At 40.8% G+C, this 19,935-nt stretch overlaps 1 protein-coding gene across 1 annotated transcript in view; it reads right to left on the bottom strand.

The window, feature by feature from the left end:
* The window catches only part of MYO3B (myosin IIIB), a 388,457-nt gene that overhangs the window by 152,887 nt on the left and 215,635 nt on the right, over positions 1 to 19,935 (bottom strand). The window contains exons 23-24 of the mRNA XM_027591480.2: positions 7,155 to 7,232; positions 4,425 to 4,630 (exon numbers count right to left, since the gene is read on the bottom strand). Coding sequence (XP_027447281.1) covers positions 4,425 to 4,630; positions 7,155 to 7,232 — 284 coding nt within the window. The remainder of the gene's footprint in view (positions 1 to 4,424; positions 4,631 to 7,154; positions 7,233 to 19,935) is intronic.

Below are 19,935 nucleotides of genomic sequence, written 5' to 3'. Positions count from 1 at the left end.
AGGGAGTAATCAAAAGGAAAGAATAAATGTTTAGGATGTTCTGTGTCATATGTTCTCTTGTAATTCAACCCCTCAACAAAGGTACTTTATTCTTATCATTTTTTTTTCTTTACCATTTTTATTTATTTATACTCTAAGGGGAAAGACACACAAAACTCCTCACTGAGGGCATCTCCAGAGTTGACGAATTGACTTTCTTGGATTTTAGAGCAATCCTTTGAGACCCAGATATTCTTGCCAGGGGAGGGTCTAGAGTGAGTCTAGACATCCAGACATTTTTTAAGTTGACCTTGATTTTCAAGTCTTTCATATTTGGGGACTTTGAGCCTTAATTTTGTACTCCTTCAGGGTTTTTCCAGAGTGGTCCCTGGATGAAACCAAGAGGTAGATATACATGTCTCATTAGCCACTCACCTACAGGGCTTCTTAGCTCCTGGCCATGAATATATCCTCCCTGTTATCAAGAGAAAACGTGTAATGAGAACCTAGCTACATGGCAAGTTCCATACAAGGTGCTGAGAACACAGAGGAGGCACATTCTTGCCTTCCGCATCATTGGGTTTAGAATTATTTGTTCCACATTTTTTGAGTACCTACTCTGTGCCAGGCATATGGAGACATAGCAGACATATGGAGACATTCATAAAGGCAGAGGTATATAAATGACTTTTTATGAGACAGTTCTCACCAGGGCACTGTGATTCTTCACAAATGTTCAGAAGCAACAATTGTGTCCATAATCCTTGGCATTCACAAGGCTTCTCTATAGCTGCTAGAGATTCTGCTACTCCTTGGAAGGTGGTATAAAATCAGGTAACTCATTAACAAAAAGGTCACACCAGAACCAATACAAAAGTCCTAATAAGTGTGGTTCCTTTTAAAGATCACTCATTCCCCAACTCCTTGGGATGTTGTACGCGCTCTTTGCCACAGACATTTCAAGGACTTATTTTTAGAATCTATATCTGGACTTCCATTTAAAAGCCTCAAAGTTGGGCACCTGTGTGGCTCAGTCGGTTAAGCGTCTGCCTTCAGCTCAGGTCATGATCCCAGGTCCTGGGATCAAGCCCCGTATCAGGCTCTCTGAGTCTACTTCTCCCTCTCCCTCTGTGCTTGCTCCCTCTCTCTTGCACACGTGGATGTGCCCTCTTTCAAATAATAAAATCCTAAAAAATAAATAAATAAAAGCCTCAAAGTTGGTAAATTTTTGTCATGTACATGTGTTAATTTTCAGAAATAGCTAAAATTAATTGAGTCAAGTCTAATAGGAAAGGTGGTCATACTGGGTGTTCCCAAAAGTCAAATAAAATAATTGTGTGCTTAGTTCTGAAAGAAGCTCCAAATAAAATATACTTTGCATAACAGCATGGTTTGTTGGAAATAATGTGTGTTTGTTTCTGCAGCTGCTGAGAGGATCACCCCCACCCTCAATGATTATGAAAAACTAGTATCTATTCCATTAAATCACACATTTAGACTCAAACTCTTCTGTGTATTAATTGTACATTTTTTCTGTCACTGCCAGGGAATTCAACAAGTTTACAATACTTCAGTGATTTCATTTTAATTACAAAGGGAAAACACAGGAAGAGAATAATGAGAAATAGTAAACTACTGAAAGGGAAGATCTTAAAGAAAATTTAAGGTGTTATGTACAGTAGGGAGATCTCAAATAGTCCTGGGACTACAGTATACAAAATCCCACATGAAAGACAAGTAATCTTTCTAAGGTGGAAATTCCCTTCATCATGGGGTACAAAACTGATGTCCTGAGTCAGGGGAGTAAATGTTATTCTGTTTAACAGATATTGATTTAACAACTGTTATGAAATGCGTCCTGGGAGATATAGTTCTCCCTCCTGTGAGCTTGACTGTGGGAAGTGGGCCTTTCTGGAAGACTCAGAAGCCAAATAAGGCCAACGAATCTGCATGCAATCCCTGAAAATCTTCAGGATGTGGGTTCTGTGTAATCCTGCCTTCTCATGCAGATAAGGAAATGTCAAGTAACTTGCCAAATACTATATCCTAAAGTAGATTAGAACCCTGATCTCATTACTGAATAGCACTGTTTACTGCAATAGTTTAATAAACAAATGATAAGGCTTTGAACTGAACGTGCAGTCCTATTTTACAGACATTTGCCAGAACACATCCCAACACGTGCTGTCCGGTGTTTGCCCCAGTAGCGACTTTCTGCCCACCATGCTTCAGAGCCCAGTGACCATGAAGCCCATGAATATTCAATTGTTTTCTGTGATGTCCCTCAACAGTATGACTTCAGGAGGCTTCAGCTGAAGTCACTGCCAGGTGACTTCTTCCATGCCTATGTGAGAATAGATAAATACTTCCAACCCACATGGCCCCATGGATGAGAAGGTGTTAGGAACAGCCTCTCTCCCCCAAGGCTTCATGAATGGAAAATAGGAAGGGCACTTCCAAGTCATTTTGCCAAAAAATTCAAAGATGATGGGGTGAGGAGGTATTTTAGGTTTGGCCAAGTGGCAGATTTGGGTGACTTGGGGAAATATTTCCCCATTCTGGAACCCGATAACATAATCCCCCAAACGCTGTCTTTCAGGATTCAGTCCCAAATGCCAGAAAATACAAAAAGGTAAAGAGTAACATAAAACAAGTTTTTATCTTTTATTTACCTCTACCCGATAAACCATGAATGACTCTGTTTCCTGCCTTTGATTGTTCTGTCTGCATATTTCCGCTAAGAGTTTACAAAACAGCACTCCCAAACAGGAAGATAAGAGGCGCACCTATTTGTTGAATAACATCAAGGAAGAAAACTGCTAACTCATCTATTTTGTTGTTAAATTGCTCAAAAGGATCAAAATACCAATTAACTTGCTGGCTCAGAAATCTTTGATACCTTTGGATTTACTGACATTTTGAAATTCTTGTTCATATTTGCCTAATGGCTTTCTGATTACAAACAAAGAAGTGTCAATCTGTTTAGCATTTGACCTGTTTTCTTAAATATTTTTATGTATTCCACACTTAGTGGCTAAAAATACTTGACGAGTCGCATTCATGTGCTAAAATAGTTTTTCTTGTTCCACCTCCAAATTTAAGGGGAAAAAGGAGCTCAAAGACACTTCTTTTTTAAAGCCATTTAGTTATTTTTTAATTTAAAAACTCTCACTGTAAGGAAATTTCTTTGCCCTTTCTTCTCCATAGAATGTAATGGCATTGGAAGACTCGATGAAGCAGGATACCATATTGGAATCCATTCTTCCTGGAGAAAAAGTTGGAAAAATGACCTTGAGCATAAGTTTCAGAAAGGAGGTAAAAAGAAACTAAAGATGGCTGATGGGGTGCAGATTTTATAATAGGTTTTAATTTTCTTCTCTGGATGTCCTCAGATAGCAGTGTATCTCACAGGTGGCTTTTTGTTATTGTTAACAAATAAAATAACTATTTGTTATTTCCTCACATTTTACAAAGTTTTGTAAAAATTCTACCCGTAATCACATGATACACAATGCATCCCTCTGGCCATTGTATAGAAAAGAATAGGTTTGGGCGCCTGGGTGGCTCAGATGGTTAAGCGTCTGCCTTCGGCTCAGGTCATGATCCCAGGGTCCTGGGATTGAGTCCCGCATCGGGCTCCCTTCTCCTTGGGAGCCTGCTTCTCCCTCTGCCTCTCTCTCTCTCTCTGTCTCTCATGAATAAATAAATAAAATCTTTAAAAAAAAAAAGAAAAGAATAGGTTTTCACTCCTAGATAAAGTCAACTTCTGGGTCTAAAAAGCTCTAAAACAATTTATTTCAATAAACATTGAATTCCACGGACAGAGGAAATTAAAAGTGTGGATGCTGAAGACCGCGTGGGTTCAAATTTCTGCTCTACCACTTATTAGCATGGGACCTTGGGAAAGTCACTTATGTTTCTTTCTGTGCCTCAATTTCTTCATCTGTAAAATGGGAATAATAATTCAGCCTACCTTACAGGGTTGTTCTGTGGATCAAATGAGATTATACATCTAGGACATTCTAGGTGCTATGTAAATGTTAGCTATCCTATTACATCATGCCATTGTTTTAGCCTGAGAGAGGATTTGGGTACCTGGGTGTATTCACATCCACTGGAATCTTGACCCACTTATGGAGGAACACTTTGATCATACCAATTAAGTATCTGCAGGCTCTGAAATCTAAGGATATATGTAACTTACATATCTATGGACGTTTTTATTTTTTAAAAGTGATCAGAAGGGTGCTTACTCTGTCCTTCAGAGCACTGCAATTTAGTTGGAGCACAATAAAAATGCAACATTTAAGCAAGTAAATGGTAGCTGGTAACTAGCCAATTAAATGTTAGGAGGCAAACAAGCAGGAGGAGCAGTCCCAGGGCACAGGGAGAGCCACAGGACAACTATATTTAACATAATGTATTTCCCAAGATTCTGGCCTGACCTTTTCACAAACTCTTCAAAGAGGATGCGGTGGGAATACCCCTGCCTGCGGATGCTGACTGTCTCCAGGATCCCTGTGGAGCGGAGCTGGGCCAGCACACTCTCTCGGGAGAACTTCAGGGCCTCTCGGTCATCATTGGGTTTAATGCAGCGCACAAAGTGGGGCTGTCCGACCACCATTTTGGAGAGCAGATCCATCAGAGAATACTACCAGGGGAAAAAAATATACATGAAATGAGGTTACCACAAACATAAGGGATAATTACAACATAGGCCCACAGGGACCTTTAGAGCAGTTTGTTGGCTCGTAAACAACTCACAGACCTTTATAAGGCCAAAAAAGAAACCAGCAATTGGGGGTGATAATATAGCTTCTGATGAGTACTTATAGCTGCCTGTGGATTAAAAACCACTTTTTAAACATCACCTAGTGCCAGGGCACCTGGGTGGCTTAGCTGGTTGAGCGTTTGGCTCTTGATTTCCCCTCAGGTCATGATGTCAGGGTTGTGGGATTGAGCCCTGCGTCAGGCTCCCTGCTCAGCCAGGTGTCTGCTTGAGATTCTCTTCTTCTGACCCTCCCTCCTACTTGCACTCTCTCTCTCTCTCTCTCAAAATGAACAGATGAGGGGCATTTAGGTGGCTCATTCAGTTAAACATCCAACTCTTGATTTCGGCTCAGGTCATGATCTCAGCGTGGTAGGATTGAGCCCTACAGCAGGCTGCTCACTCAGCAGGGAGTCTGCTTGAGATACTCCCTCTCCCTCTTCTTCCGTCCCTCCCCCCAGCTCATGCTCTCTCTCTCAAATAAATATTTAAAAAATAAAGAAATCAAATAGATGAATCTTTAAAAAATAAATATCACCGAGTGCCGAGCAATATCCCTATGAGGCAGAAACTTAGCTGTCGAAGAACATGCTTGGATCACCCTGTAACTCCATTGCCAGAACCAGCTTGTGTGGTATTCTAACACAGTACTCTATAAACCGTACCTGTAATTTAAAAGGTCTAGCTTTTAGGAAAGGGGCCAGTTGCTTCTTCAGCCTAAGAACCATCAGAAAGTCTAAGCAAATCCTACCGATATCACTGGTAATGAAGCAGAAGAGAAACAAGAAACAGAGAGAAAAAGGCAGAGAACACAAGAAAACTGGAGAAAAGGAGACTATCATGAAGATCAACTAACATCCGTCAAGTGGCTGGCAGGGAGCTCTCCCCGAAAGAGGGCACAGGGAAAAGCAGAGCAATGCTTGTGTGCAGACAGCCTCAGTTGCTCCTCAGGGGTGTCCACCTTTGGGACTTCTCTGTGGACACACCTTCAGGGGCAATTACAAGCCACACAGGAAATCAGTCCCATTATTTCATAATCACACCTCCTAGTGATTGAAAATGGTATTACCTAGCTTGCTGCTATATTCTGTTTCCCAGAATTAACATTTGGGGAACACCAAACTGACTGTCATGGGTATATTTCTGAAAAATCATAAGGCAAAGATGGCTTCTTCTGAGAGAGGGACTCTAGGATCCTGAAGATGATCTCACAGGGTTGTTCAGAGCCTCCAAATCCCACGGGATGGGGACACACACACACACACACACACACACACACACACACACACACCCTACGACACTAGGAGGATACAGCCACTAAAGGAGACAGGACCAGGGTAGTTCTCAAGATAAGAAATAAATGGCAATTAGAAATGTCCAACCATGAGAGTGATGAAGCAGGAGTTGAATATTCACCTGTTAGAGAAGTTGTAGCAAGAATCACCACAAGGATGGAGTGCTGGACTCAAAGGCCTCTGGGCCCAGTTCACACCCTCTGAGCCCAATTTTAGTCTACTTCTGAAGTACAGCTGACTAGGTCAGATTTCTTGGCTTTGGATCCTTCTTGAACCTGCTAGCTTTCCATGGAGCCTTCCACCCATGGTGCTGGCTCCAAGGTCCTGTCCTTCAGCCTGCCTCAGCAACTCTAGCTCATGACCACTTGACCTCCCATCCCTGCTGAGCCCTTCCTATTGCAACTCCACCTACAACCTGAGATCAGTAATTCCATCTTCGGCCTTTTAGCATCTCCACCACAAAGCTGCCTAGACCTTAGCTCCCAGGGGTACATGATCTCTAAGGGGCTTCCAACCCTAGTGCTTTATAATTTGAAGATAAACAAATTTGTGCAAATAGGTAAAAGGTGTCTGCATCTTATCTTTCCTATATAATGTGCATTTAACAGAGCCCTTCCAGGTACAACGTTTTTGCTCAAAGGAGTCATTTTACTAGATGAAATATCAAGAACTGGGGCAGCAGAAATGGGAAATAATTGGGTCTGGCAATGGGTCAATTTGATCTAGGAAAATAAAGTTAAAACTAAGATTCCCTTGGAATCTGAACTTGATAAGCCACCTTCTGGAATTTTATTAACTATTTTATTTCTCAGTAAAAATGCTGGAAAAGCGGCTGGTTCCAGTAGCTTTAAGGTCAAGGAGCAGTTCAAATGCTAAGAGGGCCCCCTCTGTAGATGCATGGAATTTCATCTGATCTTTCTGAAATCAGAGAACATTATACTTAGAGGTAGGTTCACCACTATAATTTTTCTCTCCCCACACTCCCACCTTTCTTAACTGACTCTTGTGCTTTGCTCTTATTTCAGTGATTCCATCATATCTGGGCCTCTCATGGGAAAGGTTGGGAGTCCTTTTTGGAAAGAGGCAGAATATAGATCAAAAAGACTCTGTACCCGGAAATAAGAAGCCATGGTCTGCCTCTTCATGTTGGTGGTTTCTTCTGGATGTCGTATCACCTCCAGAGTGTCCACCTAGAGCAGAGATAGAGGGAAGTAATTTAAGGATATAGACATTTTCTGGCTTTTCCAAAATCTGAAAGGCTTTTTGGTTAAATACCTGAGGGACCTTGATGTTTAGAACATGATAGTGAATACTGTGGGAGAAGTTTTAAGACATATAAAAGAAAAAGAGAATTTGCACTGTTCTACCCACTTGAGAATGGACCACCCTCTGCAAAGTACCATATGGTCTCGGTATAAATACCCATCACTATTATTTCTGTATTTCTTGATGTTCTAATGGGCCCCTGTTAAGTTCTCCAATAAGGTCGCACGAGACCAAACCATTTCTTAAAAGAAAAGTGGGCAACAACCCATGAGGCTGGGTGATTATAAAGACATGGGCTCAAAGCCCAGGTTGGACCACAGGGAATTAGATGAGCTCCAGTCACCTCCTGCCACCCTCCCACATCCCACAGTTCCCACATGCTCACTGTAGAGCAGAGCTTGAGATACACCTGTTCCCAATCATCTATCCCAACTACCTAGGCTGACTGGAAGAAATTTATGAATGAAAACAATCGTAGGAAACAGCCTGTTTTGTTACTGTACCTCAACAATAAAAACACTGCTCCTGCACATACAAGCTATTTGGTTCGCAAAGTGCGTGAGACACATTTTAGCACCAGCCTCTGCCGTGGCAGCCTCCCATCTGCTCGGAACAGGTGGCAAGGGGATGAAGCAGGAATGTTTGAACTGGAAGATGCCGCTGTCAGCAAGTGTGTTCTGCTTGGTGGACTGCTGTCCAGGCGGCCACCTCCCCATGGGGTGAGGATGTCTGCAGCCTTGTTCAGTAAAAGTGCAAAGTGGGTGCTACAAGGGGGGAGGGCACAAGGGTGGGGGTAAATAATGAAGCCTCCCTCAAGGGGTATTTAGGAGACTGTGCAAAATGGAAGGAAACGCTTCAACTGGCTTAAAGAATACAGCTTTGTTCAAGAAAGGGAATAAATGGGGAGCAAAGTTTTCAAAAATTAGAGAAGCAACCCAAATAGTGAGCGGGAACATGAGGCTATCTCTGCGTGAAGCGATGTCTGGGGGCAGTGCAGCTTCCTTTTCTAGGCTGCATGTTGGATGCGTTCCCAAAGCCATCAGTTCATTTACATGCAGCTGAAGCTATGGTACAACTGCCTCTAGGTTTGACTTTTTTATTTTTTTTAACGAGAAAGGAGGAAATGAAAGCTTGGTGTTGAGCAGGAAGGCTGTTCTAATATAGAAAAGGGAAAAACAGACACTACCACCCGCCCCACCTGCAGAGACTGTCTTGCACTCTCTCCCCGGGCATCTGCCAGGACCCACTGAAAGTCCTCTTCGCCCATCCCAAGGCTGTTTGGAGGATGGTACTCAGAGCTGGTGAGGTTTGGGGCCAGCAAATGAGGACTGAAGGAAAGAGGATCTTGGCTAGGGTCTGCCTTCCGCCAAATTGTAAATTCTAAGTTTTCCTGAACTTTTTTTCTCCTTACTTTCTTTCCCCTCAACTTGACCTTTATATACACACACACACACACACATTCTAAACTTGGAAATTTCTCCACCACTTCCTTTTATTCAGAGATCCTCCCTGAAGAACCCTGTCTTACTTTGAACTTTGCTTTTCCTCCCTCATTTCCCTCCCTTTTTATTCCAACTAGTCAGTGAGTGTCAGCCCTTCAGGCTCTAGGGCACAATAAAGGGGCAGCTTAAAAACTCATCTGTATTTCTCTATTAGGAAGATTTACCTGTTAGATTCCCTCAGAACATAGAATGGGCCCTTGGCATTTGAGAATTTAACAGTTTAGTGATCAGAAAACCCTTGATAGATACTGTGCTGAGACATAATTTAAAAGGTACAATAAGTACTGTTTTCAAAATCACTACTTGTCCTCTGCAGCAAACTGGAAAAATTAAGAATGAAGCACTAATTTGCACTCCAAAAGTTATAAAGCTGATGGGCTCCCCTATCTAACCACCCACCATAACCAAGTTCTGTCCTTCTACTCACATACAGAATAACTCTTGGGAAGGAAGTAAAAACCTATCTGGTATTACATACAGCCTGGAAGTGCTAATGCTTGTCCACAGTTTATTACCTATATATTTAGTACTGCATTTTAAAGAACAAACAACATGCTATTGAGGTATTTTCTAATTTAAGAATTGAAAGGTCTTGTTTTGGTCAAGGACTTCTTATATAGTCACAAGGAATGGATGTGAAAGAGGGAATTTTGGACAAGGGACATAGCAGAAGTAGAGTCTCTTGGTCCTTCAAACTAGGAGACTAGGCACAAACCTCACCTCTGTCTGCATCAGGTCTACCAGGAACTCTAAGGAACTCCAAAAAAATCCAAACCAAAACAGAAGTGAAGGTTGTTGTCTGACCTAAAATTTGTTATCCTGAGCTAATTTAGTTAAAAGTAGCTTCATTTTTTTTTTAAAGATTTTATTTATTTATTTGAGAGAGAGAGAATGAGAGAGAGAGCACATGAGAGGGGGGAGGGTCAGAGGGAGAAGCAGACTCCCTGCTGAGCAGGGAGCCCGATGCGGGACTCAATCCAGTGACTCCAGGATCACGACCTGAGCCAAAGGCAGTTGCTTAACCAACTGAGCCACCCAGGCGCCCAAAAGTAGCTTCATTTAATTAAAAAAAAAAAAAAAAATCTTTCAGAAAGAATCCAGAAGGTAAATTCCATTAGGGATACCATCTAGCATATAGTTCTTCTCAAAGATGGGAAATTCACAAGAAACAGTCTTTCCCAGAGGATCTTAAAAGCTTTTACCTCAGATGGGGGAAAAGACACTAGAAAAGCTTTCCTGGGCTTAGAGGATATATGCTATAGAACACAGAGTTTTGGAACTGGACATTCCTGGTTCAAATCCTAGCTCCTCCACTTACTACCTGTGTGGACTTGGACTTGTTATTCAGCTTCTCAAAATCTCTGTCTTCCTTATTAGGAAAACTGGTTAGTAAAAGCAACTGCTTTGTACACATGCAAGAAGTGTATCCGTTCGTAATGAATGTCAAAGATGCAGGGTTTTCTTCAATGGCAGATGGCAAGTACTAGCACCCATGCAACACAGCAAGGAGATCTTTTACTTATTGGCAGAGAAAATACTTCCAATGAAACCAATTTCAAAATGATCAGTAGAACCAATATTCTGGATCAAACCATTGTCTGTCTAACCCAGTATCCTTTCTCCTCCAATGCCAATTTATACAATGATATAAGTCAGCTAGAGCTGAGCAAGCCTGCTTTCTGCTCACGTGACAAATGTCCTGCCCAATTCCTGTGAGAGGCGCTGGTTAGTGTTCAAAGTAGTCCTGAGTAAGCTTTACAAATTGTAATAGAGACTCCAAGTCCACAGGAAATGAGCAAGCTTCAGTATATGCATGGCCTCCACACATGGAGTTTTAGATGGTTATCAAAACATGAATAATAAAACATCTACTGTTCCCCAGTAAAAATCATTGTAATAACCATTTTGCCTATAGTATGCCAGTAAGGTCTCAAAATGACCCTATGAGGTAAGTATTATTATTATTCCTACTGTACATATAAGGAGGTTAAGGCTCAGAGATTTTAGGGAAATTTTCCAGAGTCTTGCAGCTAGTAATTGGCCATGCCCACCTCTGAACCCAGGTCTGTGTGATTCCAAAACCTTACTTTTTTAAAAAATTTTATTATGTATGTTAATCACCATACATTACACCATTAGTTTTTGATGTAGTGTTCCATCATTCATTGTTTGCGTATGCCTCTTAAACATTATATACTGCCTTTCTATGTGATTTGATATAACTTATAATATGGGTCTGAAAGCATGGTATTATTAAAAAGACTTGCCTCATCTGTCAACAAAATTTACTCTATGATAAAGACATAGATTCCAAGAAGTCTCATAAACCATCTAGATTTCAGCAATAAATGAAAAACTGAAAGATTTTTTTCCTGGTCTCAGTAAGTGCCCACTATTTGCATCCTGAAACCTCAGAGGTGCTTATATTCATCTTCCTGACAACATCTTTAGTCAAGAATTTTTACTGCTATCAAGTGATCCATCCACCCCTTAAGGAAAAAAGCCCTACAGCATCACTCCTCTCAAAGCCTCCGCAGCCCTCAATGGAAAAGCAAGACTGGCTTGACACCATCCATGTGTCATAGTGTGGTGGTGCAGAATGGGTTGGAAGCCAGCTTTCTAACAGACCACCTGTGTTATTTGACCTTGGATAAGGCAGAGAAAAACTGCTTTTTTATTGTTGTTGTGACGCTTATTTTCTAGTGCCTTAACTACAACTTTCAACTCATCTTTCCTCCAAATGAAAACAAATCACGAGTCATTTTCATCTCACTGATACACATTATTATGGTAATGATGTAAATATATGCCACATACTAGAGGGCACATTTGTCACATACGCAAGGTCTGAACAACAGGAGGCAGTGTAGAGAGAGGTAACACTGTGCTGACATTCTGGGTGTGGAAGGCAGGGGAACAGGGTCCTGGCAGAATCCAATAGCCACAAAATCAAATTGAGGAAAAGACGGTAATGGGGGCTGATAGAGAATATTACACAGGAGTCTTTAATCTTTTTGTGTCATGATCCCTTTCAGAGTCTAGTGGGAGCCAATGACTCCAAAAAAACAAATACAGCTGATCCTCATTCTTTGTGGATTATATATTTGTGAATGTGCCTACTTTTTAAAATTCATTTTTAACCCCCAAATCAGTGCCTACCATGCTTTCATGATTATTCACAGACATACAGAGTGGTGAAAACTTTGATCACCTGATGTACGTGTTTCCAGCTCAGGTTGAACAAGGTGATGCTCTGCCTTCCTGTTTTAGCTCTCATGCTATATGCAAGTGTCCTTTTCCAGGCTTATTGAAGTGCCATGTGTTTTGTGTTTTTGTACTTTTGGCTAGTGATTTCAGTTTATAATAGCCCCCAAGCATAGTGCTGGAGTACTGTCTAGTGTTCCTAAGTGTAAGAAGGCTATTAAATACCTCTTGGAGAACATATGTGCATTAGATAAGCTTCATTCAGGCGTGAGTTATAGTGCTGTTGCCCCTGAATTCAATGACACAATACTGTAATTAAAATATTATTTTAGGGGCTCCTGGGTGACTGAGTCGGTTAAGCGTCCAACTCTTGGTTTTGGCTCAGGCCATGATCTCAGGTCCTGAGATCGAGACCTGCATTGGGCTCCATGCTCAGAGGGGAATCTGCTTGAGATTTTCTCCCTCTCCCTCTGCCCCCACCCCGCTTGCATTTGCTCTTGCTCTAGTTCTCTCTCTCTCTCTAATAAATCTTTTAAAAAATAAAATATTATTTGATACAAAGAAATACTGCATATAATTATTTATAAGAAATATATATTAAATGATGTGCCTTTAAATAGAAACACACATGAAACAAGATTATGTACTAACTGGTTGACAACAACGTTGTGAGCAGAAGCTACCAGGAACCTAACCACGTATTTTCCCTAGGACAATGCTTCAGTATTTGCTGATTGAGTGTTCACAGCAACTTTATAGAACATAATTTCATGAAGAATAAGAATCAACTGGATTTACAAAATTTTACATGTAATAATATCAAGAGGCTCTTAGAACCAATGAAACTCCAATGTAAATCTCTTCTAGGGGCCCATATAATCCACGTTATATAGTCCTAATATCTTGCCACAAACTCACAAGACTGAAAAGTAGAGTGATACATGTAGTTATAATAGCAACGTGGGTATAAAAATTATTGTTAACAAAAATTATCTGAGTCCCTATTACATGTAGGTAAGTCTTTCATTCTCAAAGAAAGTTAAGTATACATATATATGTTTGTATCAATTCTGAGATAATATTCAACAGTATTCCATGTGGCTGAATTTATTATTCTTTATTAAATAATAGTCAATTTAAATAAAAATATGAAAATTCAGAGATGTGATCTATTTATTTTATTACTCCATCAACTTTTAGATAATTGGATTTTGGCGTTAGTATATACAATGAACATTAACCAGCCAATCAATCCTTGAGATCCTTGCTAAACATAAGCTGGAAGGATATAACAGTTAAAAATATTTTACAGTGGAGGGGGGCGGAGCAAGATGGCGGAGGAGTAGGAGACCTGGATTTCCTCTGGTCCCAGGAATTCAGCTGGATAGGGATCAAACCATTCTGAACACCTACAAACTCAACAGGAGATCGAAGAAAAGAATAGCAACAACAATCTGAACAGAAAAGTGACCGCTTTCTGGAAGGTAGGACGTGCAGAGAAGTGAATCTGAGGCCATATTCGGGAGGATAGACGGCGGGGGAGAGGGCCTCCGTCGGCTGCTTCTGGCAAGTGATAGAGCAGCGGAGCACAAAATCGGAACTTTTAGAAGTCGGCTCCGCTGAGGGATGTCGCTCCAGTGGCTAAGATGGGGGTGGAACCCCTGCAGGACAGTGTGGTCTCAGGACCCTTGGGGTCATAGAAAGACTGGGGGTGCCTGAGTGCAGCAGAGCTCCCAGGTATCAGAGTGGGGAAGCCGGCTGCAGAGGCAGAGCTGAGGCACGGGCTCTCAGCTCGGGGTTGCCATAAACTGTGATCGGCGACACAGTCGGGCCACTGCTCCTCCAGCAGGGACCCAACAAGCAGCAGATCCGGGGAGGAGCCGCGCGGGAGCGCACCGCAGGGATCTGCTGGGTTTGGAGACTCCACAAGGGGTCGGGTGCCAGAGATAGAAATGCTTGGTCACAGGCCGGTTGAGCACGGAGTGCGGCCGGAGATGGGGGAGACAGGAGTGACTGACTGCTTTTCTCTGGGGGCGCACTGAGGAGCAGGGACCCGAGTTCTGGGCTCTTCGGGGGCAGAGATTAGGAGGCCGCCGTTTTCACTGTTGTCCCCCAAAGCTGTACGGAAAGCTTGCAGGGAACAAAAGCTCCTGAGAGCAAACCCAAGCAGATTGCTTAGCCCGGACAGGCAAGGGCGGGGCAATTCTACCTCCGGCAAGGACATTTGGGAACAACGGCAACAGGCCCCTCCCCAAGAAGATCAGCACAAACAGCCAGCCAAGACCAAGTTTACTGATCAAGGAGAAGGCAGAACTCCAGCACTAGGGTAATACTGCACATAGAATTCATGGCTTTTTTTACCATGATTCATTAGTCTTTCAAAGTTAATTTTTTCTAATTGTTTTTTTTTTTGAATTTTTCTTTTTCCCTTTTCAACCAACATCTTATCAATCCCTTTTTTAAAAAAATTTTTTTTATTTTTCATTTTTAGAGTCATATTCTATCCCTTCATAGTAGTTACCCTTATTTTTGGCAGATATATATATAAGTTGTTCTCTCTTTAAAATTTTGAGATAGTTTCTTCTAACATATCAAAATATACCCTAAATCTCTAGTGTATGACTTTGTTCTAGTCTCCTGCCTGATCACATTTCTCCCCCCCCCTTTTTTTCTTTCTTTCTTTCCTTTTTTTTAATCCTCTTCTTTCTTTTTTCAAACATCTTATCAATTCTTTTTTAAAATTTTTTATGATTTTCACCTTTACAGTCATATTCCATCCCTTCATCATATCAACCCTTATTTTATACATATATAAGTCTTTCTTTCTTTAAAACTTTAGGAGGCATTTTCTTCTAACAGACTAAAATACACCCAAAATCTAGTGTGTGGCACTGATCTATGCACCAGCCTGATCATATGTGATCATATTCTGTTTTGTTTTGTTTTGTTCTGTTTTTGTTTGTTTTTATCTTTATCTTTTTTCTTTCTTTCCCTTTCTTTTCCCCTGGTTTCAGGTCTTTTCTGATTTGATTAGAGTATATTTTCTGGGGACGTTGTTAACCTGTTAGCATTTTATTCTCTCATTCATCTATTCTCCTGTGGACAAAATGACAAGACGAAAAAAATCACCTCAACAAAAAGAACAAGAGGTAGTACCGTCTGCCAGGGACCTACTCAATACAGACATTAGTGCGATGTCAGCCCTAGAGTTCAGAATCATGACTTTAAAGATACTAGCTGGGCTTGAAAAAAGCATGGAAGTTATTAAAGAAACCCTTTCTGGAGAACTAAAAGAACTAAAATCTAACCAAGTCGAAATCAAAAAGGCTATTAATGAGGTGCAATAAAAAATGGGGGCACTAACTGCTAGGATAAATGAGGCAGAAGAGAGAATCAGCGATATAGAAGACCAAATGATGGAAAATAAAGAGGCTGAGAAAAAGAGAGATCAACAACTACTGGATCACGAGGGCAGAATTCGAGAGATAAGCGATACGATAAGACGAAACAACATTAGAATAATTGGGATCCCAGAAGAAGAAGAAAGAGAGAGAGGGGCAGAGGGCATATTGGAGTAAATTATAACAGAGAACTTCCCTAATGTGGGGAAGGAAACAGGCATCAAAATCCAGGAGGCACAGAGAACCCCTCTCAAAATCAATAAAAATAGGTCAACACCCCGACATCTAATAGTAAAACTTAGGAGTCCCAGAGACAAAGAGAAAACCCTGAAAGCAGCTCGGGAGAAGAGATCTGTAACCTATAATGGTAGAAACATTAGACTGGCAACAGACCTATCCACAGAGACCTGGCAGGCCAGAAAGGACCGGCATGATAGCTTCAGAGCACTAAACAAGAAAAATATGCGGCCAAGAATACTATATCCAGCTAGGCTGTCATTGAAAATAGAAGGAGACATAAAAATCTTCCAGGACAAACCAAAACTAAAGGAATTTGCAAACACAAAACCAGCCCTCCAAGAAATCTTGAAAGGGGTCCTCTAAGCAAAGAGAGAGCCTAAAAGCAGCACAGACCAGAAAGGAATACAGACAATATACAGTAACAGTCACTTTACAGGCAATACAGTGGCACTAAATTCATATCTTTCAATGGTTACCCTGAATGTAAATGGGCTAAATGGTCCAATCTAAAGACACAGGCTATCAGATTGGATTAAAAAACAAGACCCATCGATATGCTGTCTGCAAGAGACTCGTTTTAGACCCAAAGACACCCCCACATTGAAAGTGAAGGGGTGGAAAACCATTTACCATGCTAATGGACACCAAAAGAAAGCTGGGGTGGCAATCCTTATATCAGACAAATTAGATTTTAAAACAAAGACTGTAATAAGAGATGAGGAAGGACACTATATCCTACTTAAAGGGTCTATCCAACAAGAAGATCTAACAATTGTAAATATCTATGCCCCTAACATGGGAGCAGCCAATTATATAAGGCAATTAATAACAAAAGCAAAGAAACACACTGACAACAATACAATAATAGTGGGGGACTTTAACACCCCCCTCACTGAAATGGACAGATCATCTAAGCAAAAGAACAAGGAAATAAAGACTTTAAATGACACACTGGACCAAATGGACTGCACAGACATATTCAGAACATTCCATCCCAAAGCAACGGAATACACATTCTTCTCTAGTGCCCATGGAACATTCTCCAGAATAGATCACATCCTAGGTCACAAATCAGGTCTCAACCGGTACCAAAAGATTAGGATTATTCCCTGCATATTTTCAGACCACAATGCTTTGAAACTAGAACTCAATCACAAGTAGAAAGTCAGAAAAAACTCAAATACATGGAGGCTAAAGAGCATCCTACTAAAGAATGAATGGGTCAACCAGGAAATTAAAGAAGAATTTAAAAAATTCATGGAAACCAATGAAAATGAAAACACAACTGTTCAAAATCTTTGGGATACAGCAAAGGCAGTCCTGAGAGGAAAGTATATAGCAATACAAGCCTTTCTCAAGAAACAAGAAAGGTCTCAAATACACAATCTAACTCTACACCTAAGGGAGCTAGAGAAAAAACAGCACATAAAGCCTAAACCCAGCAGGAGAAGAGAAATAATAAAGATCAGAGCAGAAATCAATGAACTAGAAACCAAAAGAACAGTAGAACAGATCAACGAAACTAGGAGTTGGTTCTTTGAAAGAATTAACAAGATTGATAAACCCCTGGCCAGACTTATCAAAAAGAAAAGAGAAAGGACCCAAATCAACAAAATCATGAATGAAAGAGGAGAGATCACAACCAACACCAAAGAAATACAAACACTTATAAGAATATATTATGAGCAACTCTATGCCAGCATATTAGATAACCTGGAAGAAATGGATTCATTCCTAGAGATGTATCAACTACCAAAATTGAACCAGGAAGAAATAGAAAACCTGAACAGACCTATAACAACCAAGGAAATTGAAGCAGTCATCAAAAATCTCCCGACAAACAAAAGCCCAGGGCCAGATGGCTTCCCAGGGGAATTCTACCAAACATTTAAAGAAGAATTAATACCTATTCTCCTGAAATTGTTCCAAAAAATAGAAATGGAAGGAAAACTTCCAAACTCGTTTTATGAGGCCACCATTACCTTGATTCCCAAACCAGAGAAAGATCCCACCAAAAAGGAGAATTACAGACCCATATCCTTGATGAACATGGATGCAAAAATTCTCACCAAAATACTAGCCAATAGGATCCAACAGTCCATTAAAAGGATTATTCACCATGACCAAGTGGGATTTATCCCTGGGCTGCAAGGTTGGTTCAACATCCGCAAATCAATCAACGTGATACAATACATTAACAAAAGAAAGAACAAGAATCATATGATCTCTCAATAGATGCAGAGAAAGCATTTGACAAAGTACAGCATCCTTTCTTGATCAAAACTCTTCAGAGTATAGGGATAGAGAGTACCTACCTCAATATCATAAAAGCCATCTATGGAAAACCTACAGCGAATATCATTCTCAATGGGGAAAAACTGAGAGCTTTCCCCCTAAGGTCAGGAACGCGGCAGGGATGTCCACTCTCACCACTGGTATTCAACATAGTATTAGAAGTCCTAGCCACAGCAATCAGACAACAAAAAGAAATCAAAGGCATCCAAATCGGCAAGGGGGAAGTCAAACTCTCACTCTTTGCAGATGATATGATACTGTATGTGGAAAATCCAAAAGACTCCACCCCAAAACTGCTAGAACTCATACAGGAATTCAGTAAAGTGGCAGGATATAAAATCAGTGCACAGAAATCAGTGGCATTCCTATACACCAACAACAAGACAGAAGAGGGAGAAATTAAGGAGTTGATCCCATTTACAATTGCCCTCAAAACCGTAAGATACCTAGGAATAAATCTAACCAAAGAGGCAAAGGATCTGTACTCAGAAAACTATAAAATACTCATGAAAGAAATTGAGGAAGACACAAAGAAATGGAAAAACGTTCCATGCTCATGGATCGGAAGAACAAACATTGTGAAGATGTCAATGCTACTTAGAGCAATCTACACATTGAATGCAATCCCCATCAAAATACCATCCACTTTTTTTAAAGAAATGGAACAAATAATCCTAAAATTTGTGTGGAACCAGAAGAGACCCCGAATAGCCAGAGGAATGTTGAAAAAGAAAAGCAAAGCCGGCGGCATCACGATTCCGGACTTCCAGCTCTATTACAAAGCTGTCATCATCAAGACAGTATGGTACTGGCACAAAAACAGACACATAGATCAATGGAACAGAATAGAGAGCCCAGAAATGGACCCTCAACTCTATGGTCAACTCATCTTTGACAAAACAGGAAAGAATGTCCAATGGAAAAAAGACAGTCTCTTCAACAAAGGGTGTTGGGAAAATTGGACAGCCACATGCAGAAGAATGAAACTGCACCATTTCCTTACACTACACACAAAAATAGACTCCAAATGGTTGAAAGACCTAGATGTGAGACAGGAGTCCATCAAAATCCTAAAGGAGAACACAGGCAGCAATGTCTTCGACCTCAGCCGCAGCAACTTCTTCCTAGAAACATCGCCAAAGGCAAGGGAAGCAAGGGAAAAAATGAACTATTGGGATTTCATCAAGATAAAAAGTTTTTGTACAGCAAAAGAAACAGTCCACAAAACCAAAAGACAATCGACAGAATGGGAGAAAATATTTGCAAATGACATATCAGATAAAGGGCTAGTATCTAAAATCTATAAAGAACTTATCAAACTCAACACCCAAAGAACAACTAATCCAATGAAGAAATGGGCAGAAGACACGAGCAGACATTTTTCCAAAGAAGACATCCAAATGGCCAACAGACACATGAAAAAGTGCTCAACATCGCTCGGCATCAGGGATATCCAAATCAAAACCTCAATGAGATACGACCTCACACCAGTCAGAATGGCTAAAATTAACAAATCAGGAAATGACAGATGTTGGCGGGGATGTGGAGAAAGGGGAACCCTCCTATACTGTTGGTGGGAATGCAAGCTGGTGCAACCACTCTGGAAAACAGTATGGAGGTTCCTCAAACAGCTGAAAATAGAGCTACTATATGATCTAGCAATTGCACTACTGGGTATTTACCCCAAAGATACAAATGTAGGGATCTGAAGGGGTACGTGCACCCTAATGTTTATAGCAGCAATGTCCACAATAGCCAAACTGTGGAAAGAGCCAAGATGCCCATTGACAGATGACTGGATAAAGAAAATGTGGTATACATACACAATGGAATATTATGCAGCCATGAAAAGGAATGAGATCTTGCCATTTGTAATGACGTGGATGGAACTGGAGGGTGTTATGCTGAGTGAAATAAGTCAATCAGAGAAAGACATGTATCATATGACCTCACTGATATGAGGAATTCTTAATCTCAGGAAACAA

The sequence above is a fragment of the Zalophus californianus genome, chromosome 3, assembly GCF_009762305.2.
Source record: "Zalophus californianus isolate mZalCal1 chromosome 3, mZalCal1.pri.v2, whole genome shotgun sequence".
In the NCBI taxonomy this organism is placed as follows: Eukaryota; Metazoa; Chordata; class Mammalia; order Carnivora; family Otariidae; genus Zalophus; species Zalophus californianus.
This window is presented reverse-complemented; position numbering and strand designations above follow the sequence as displayed.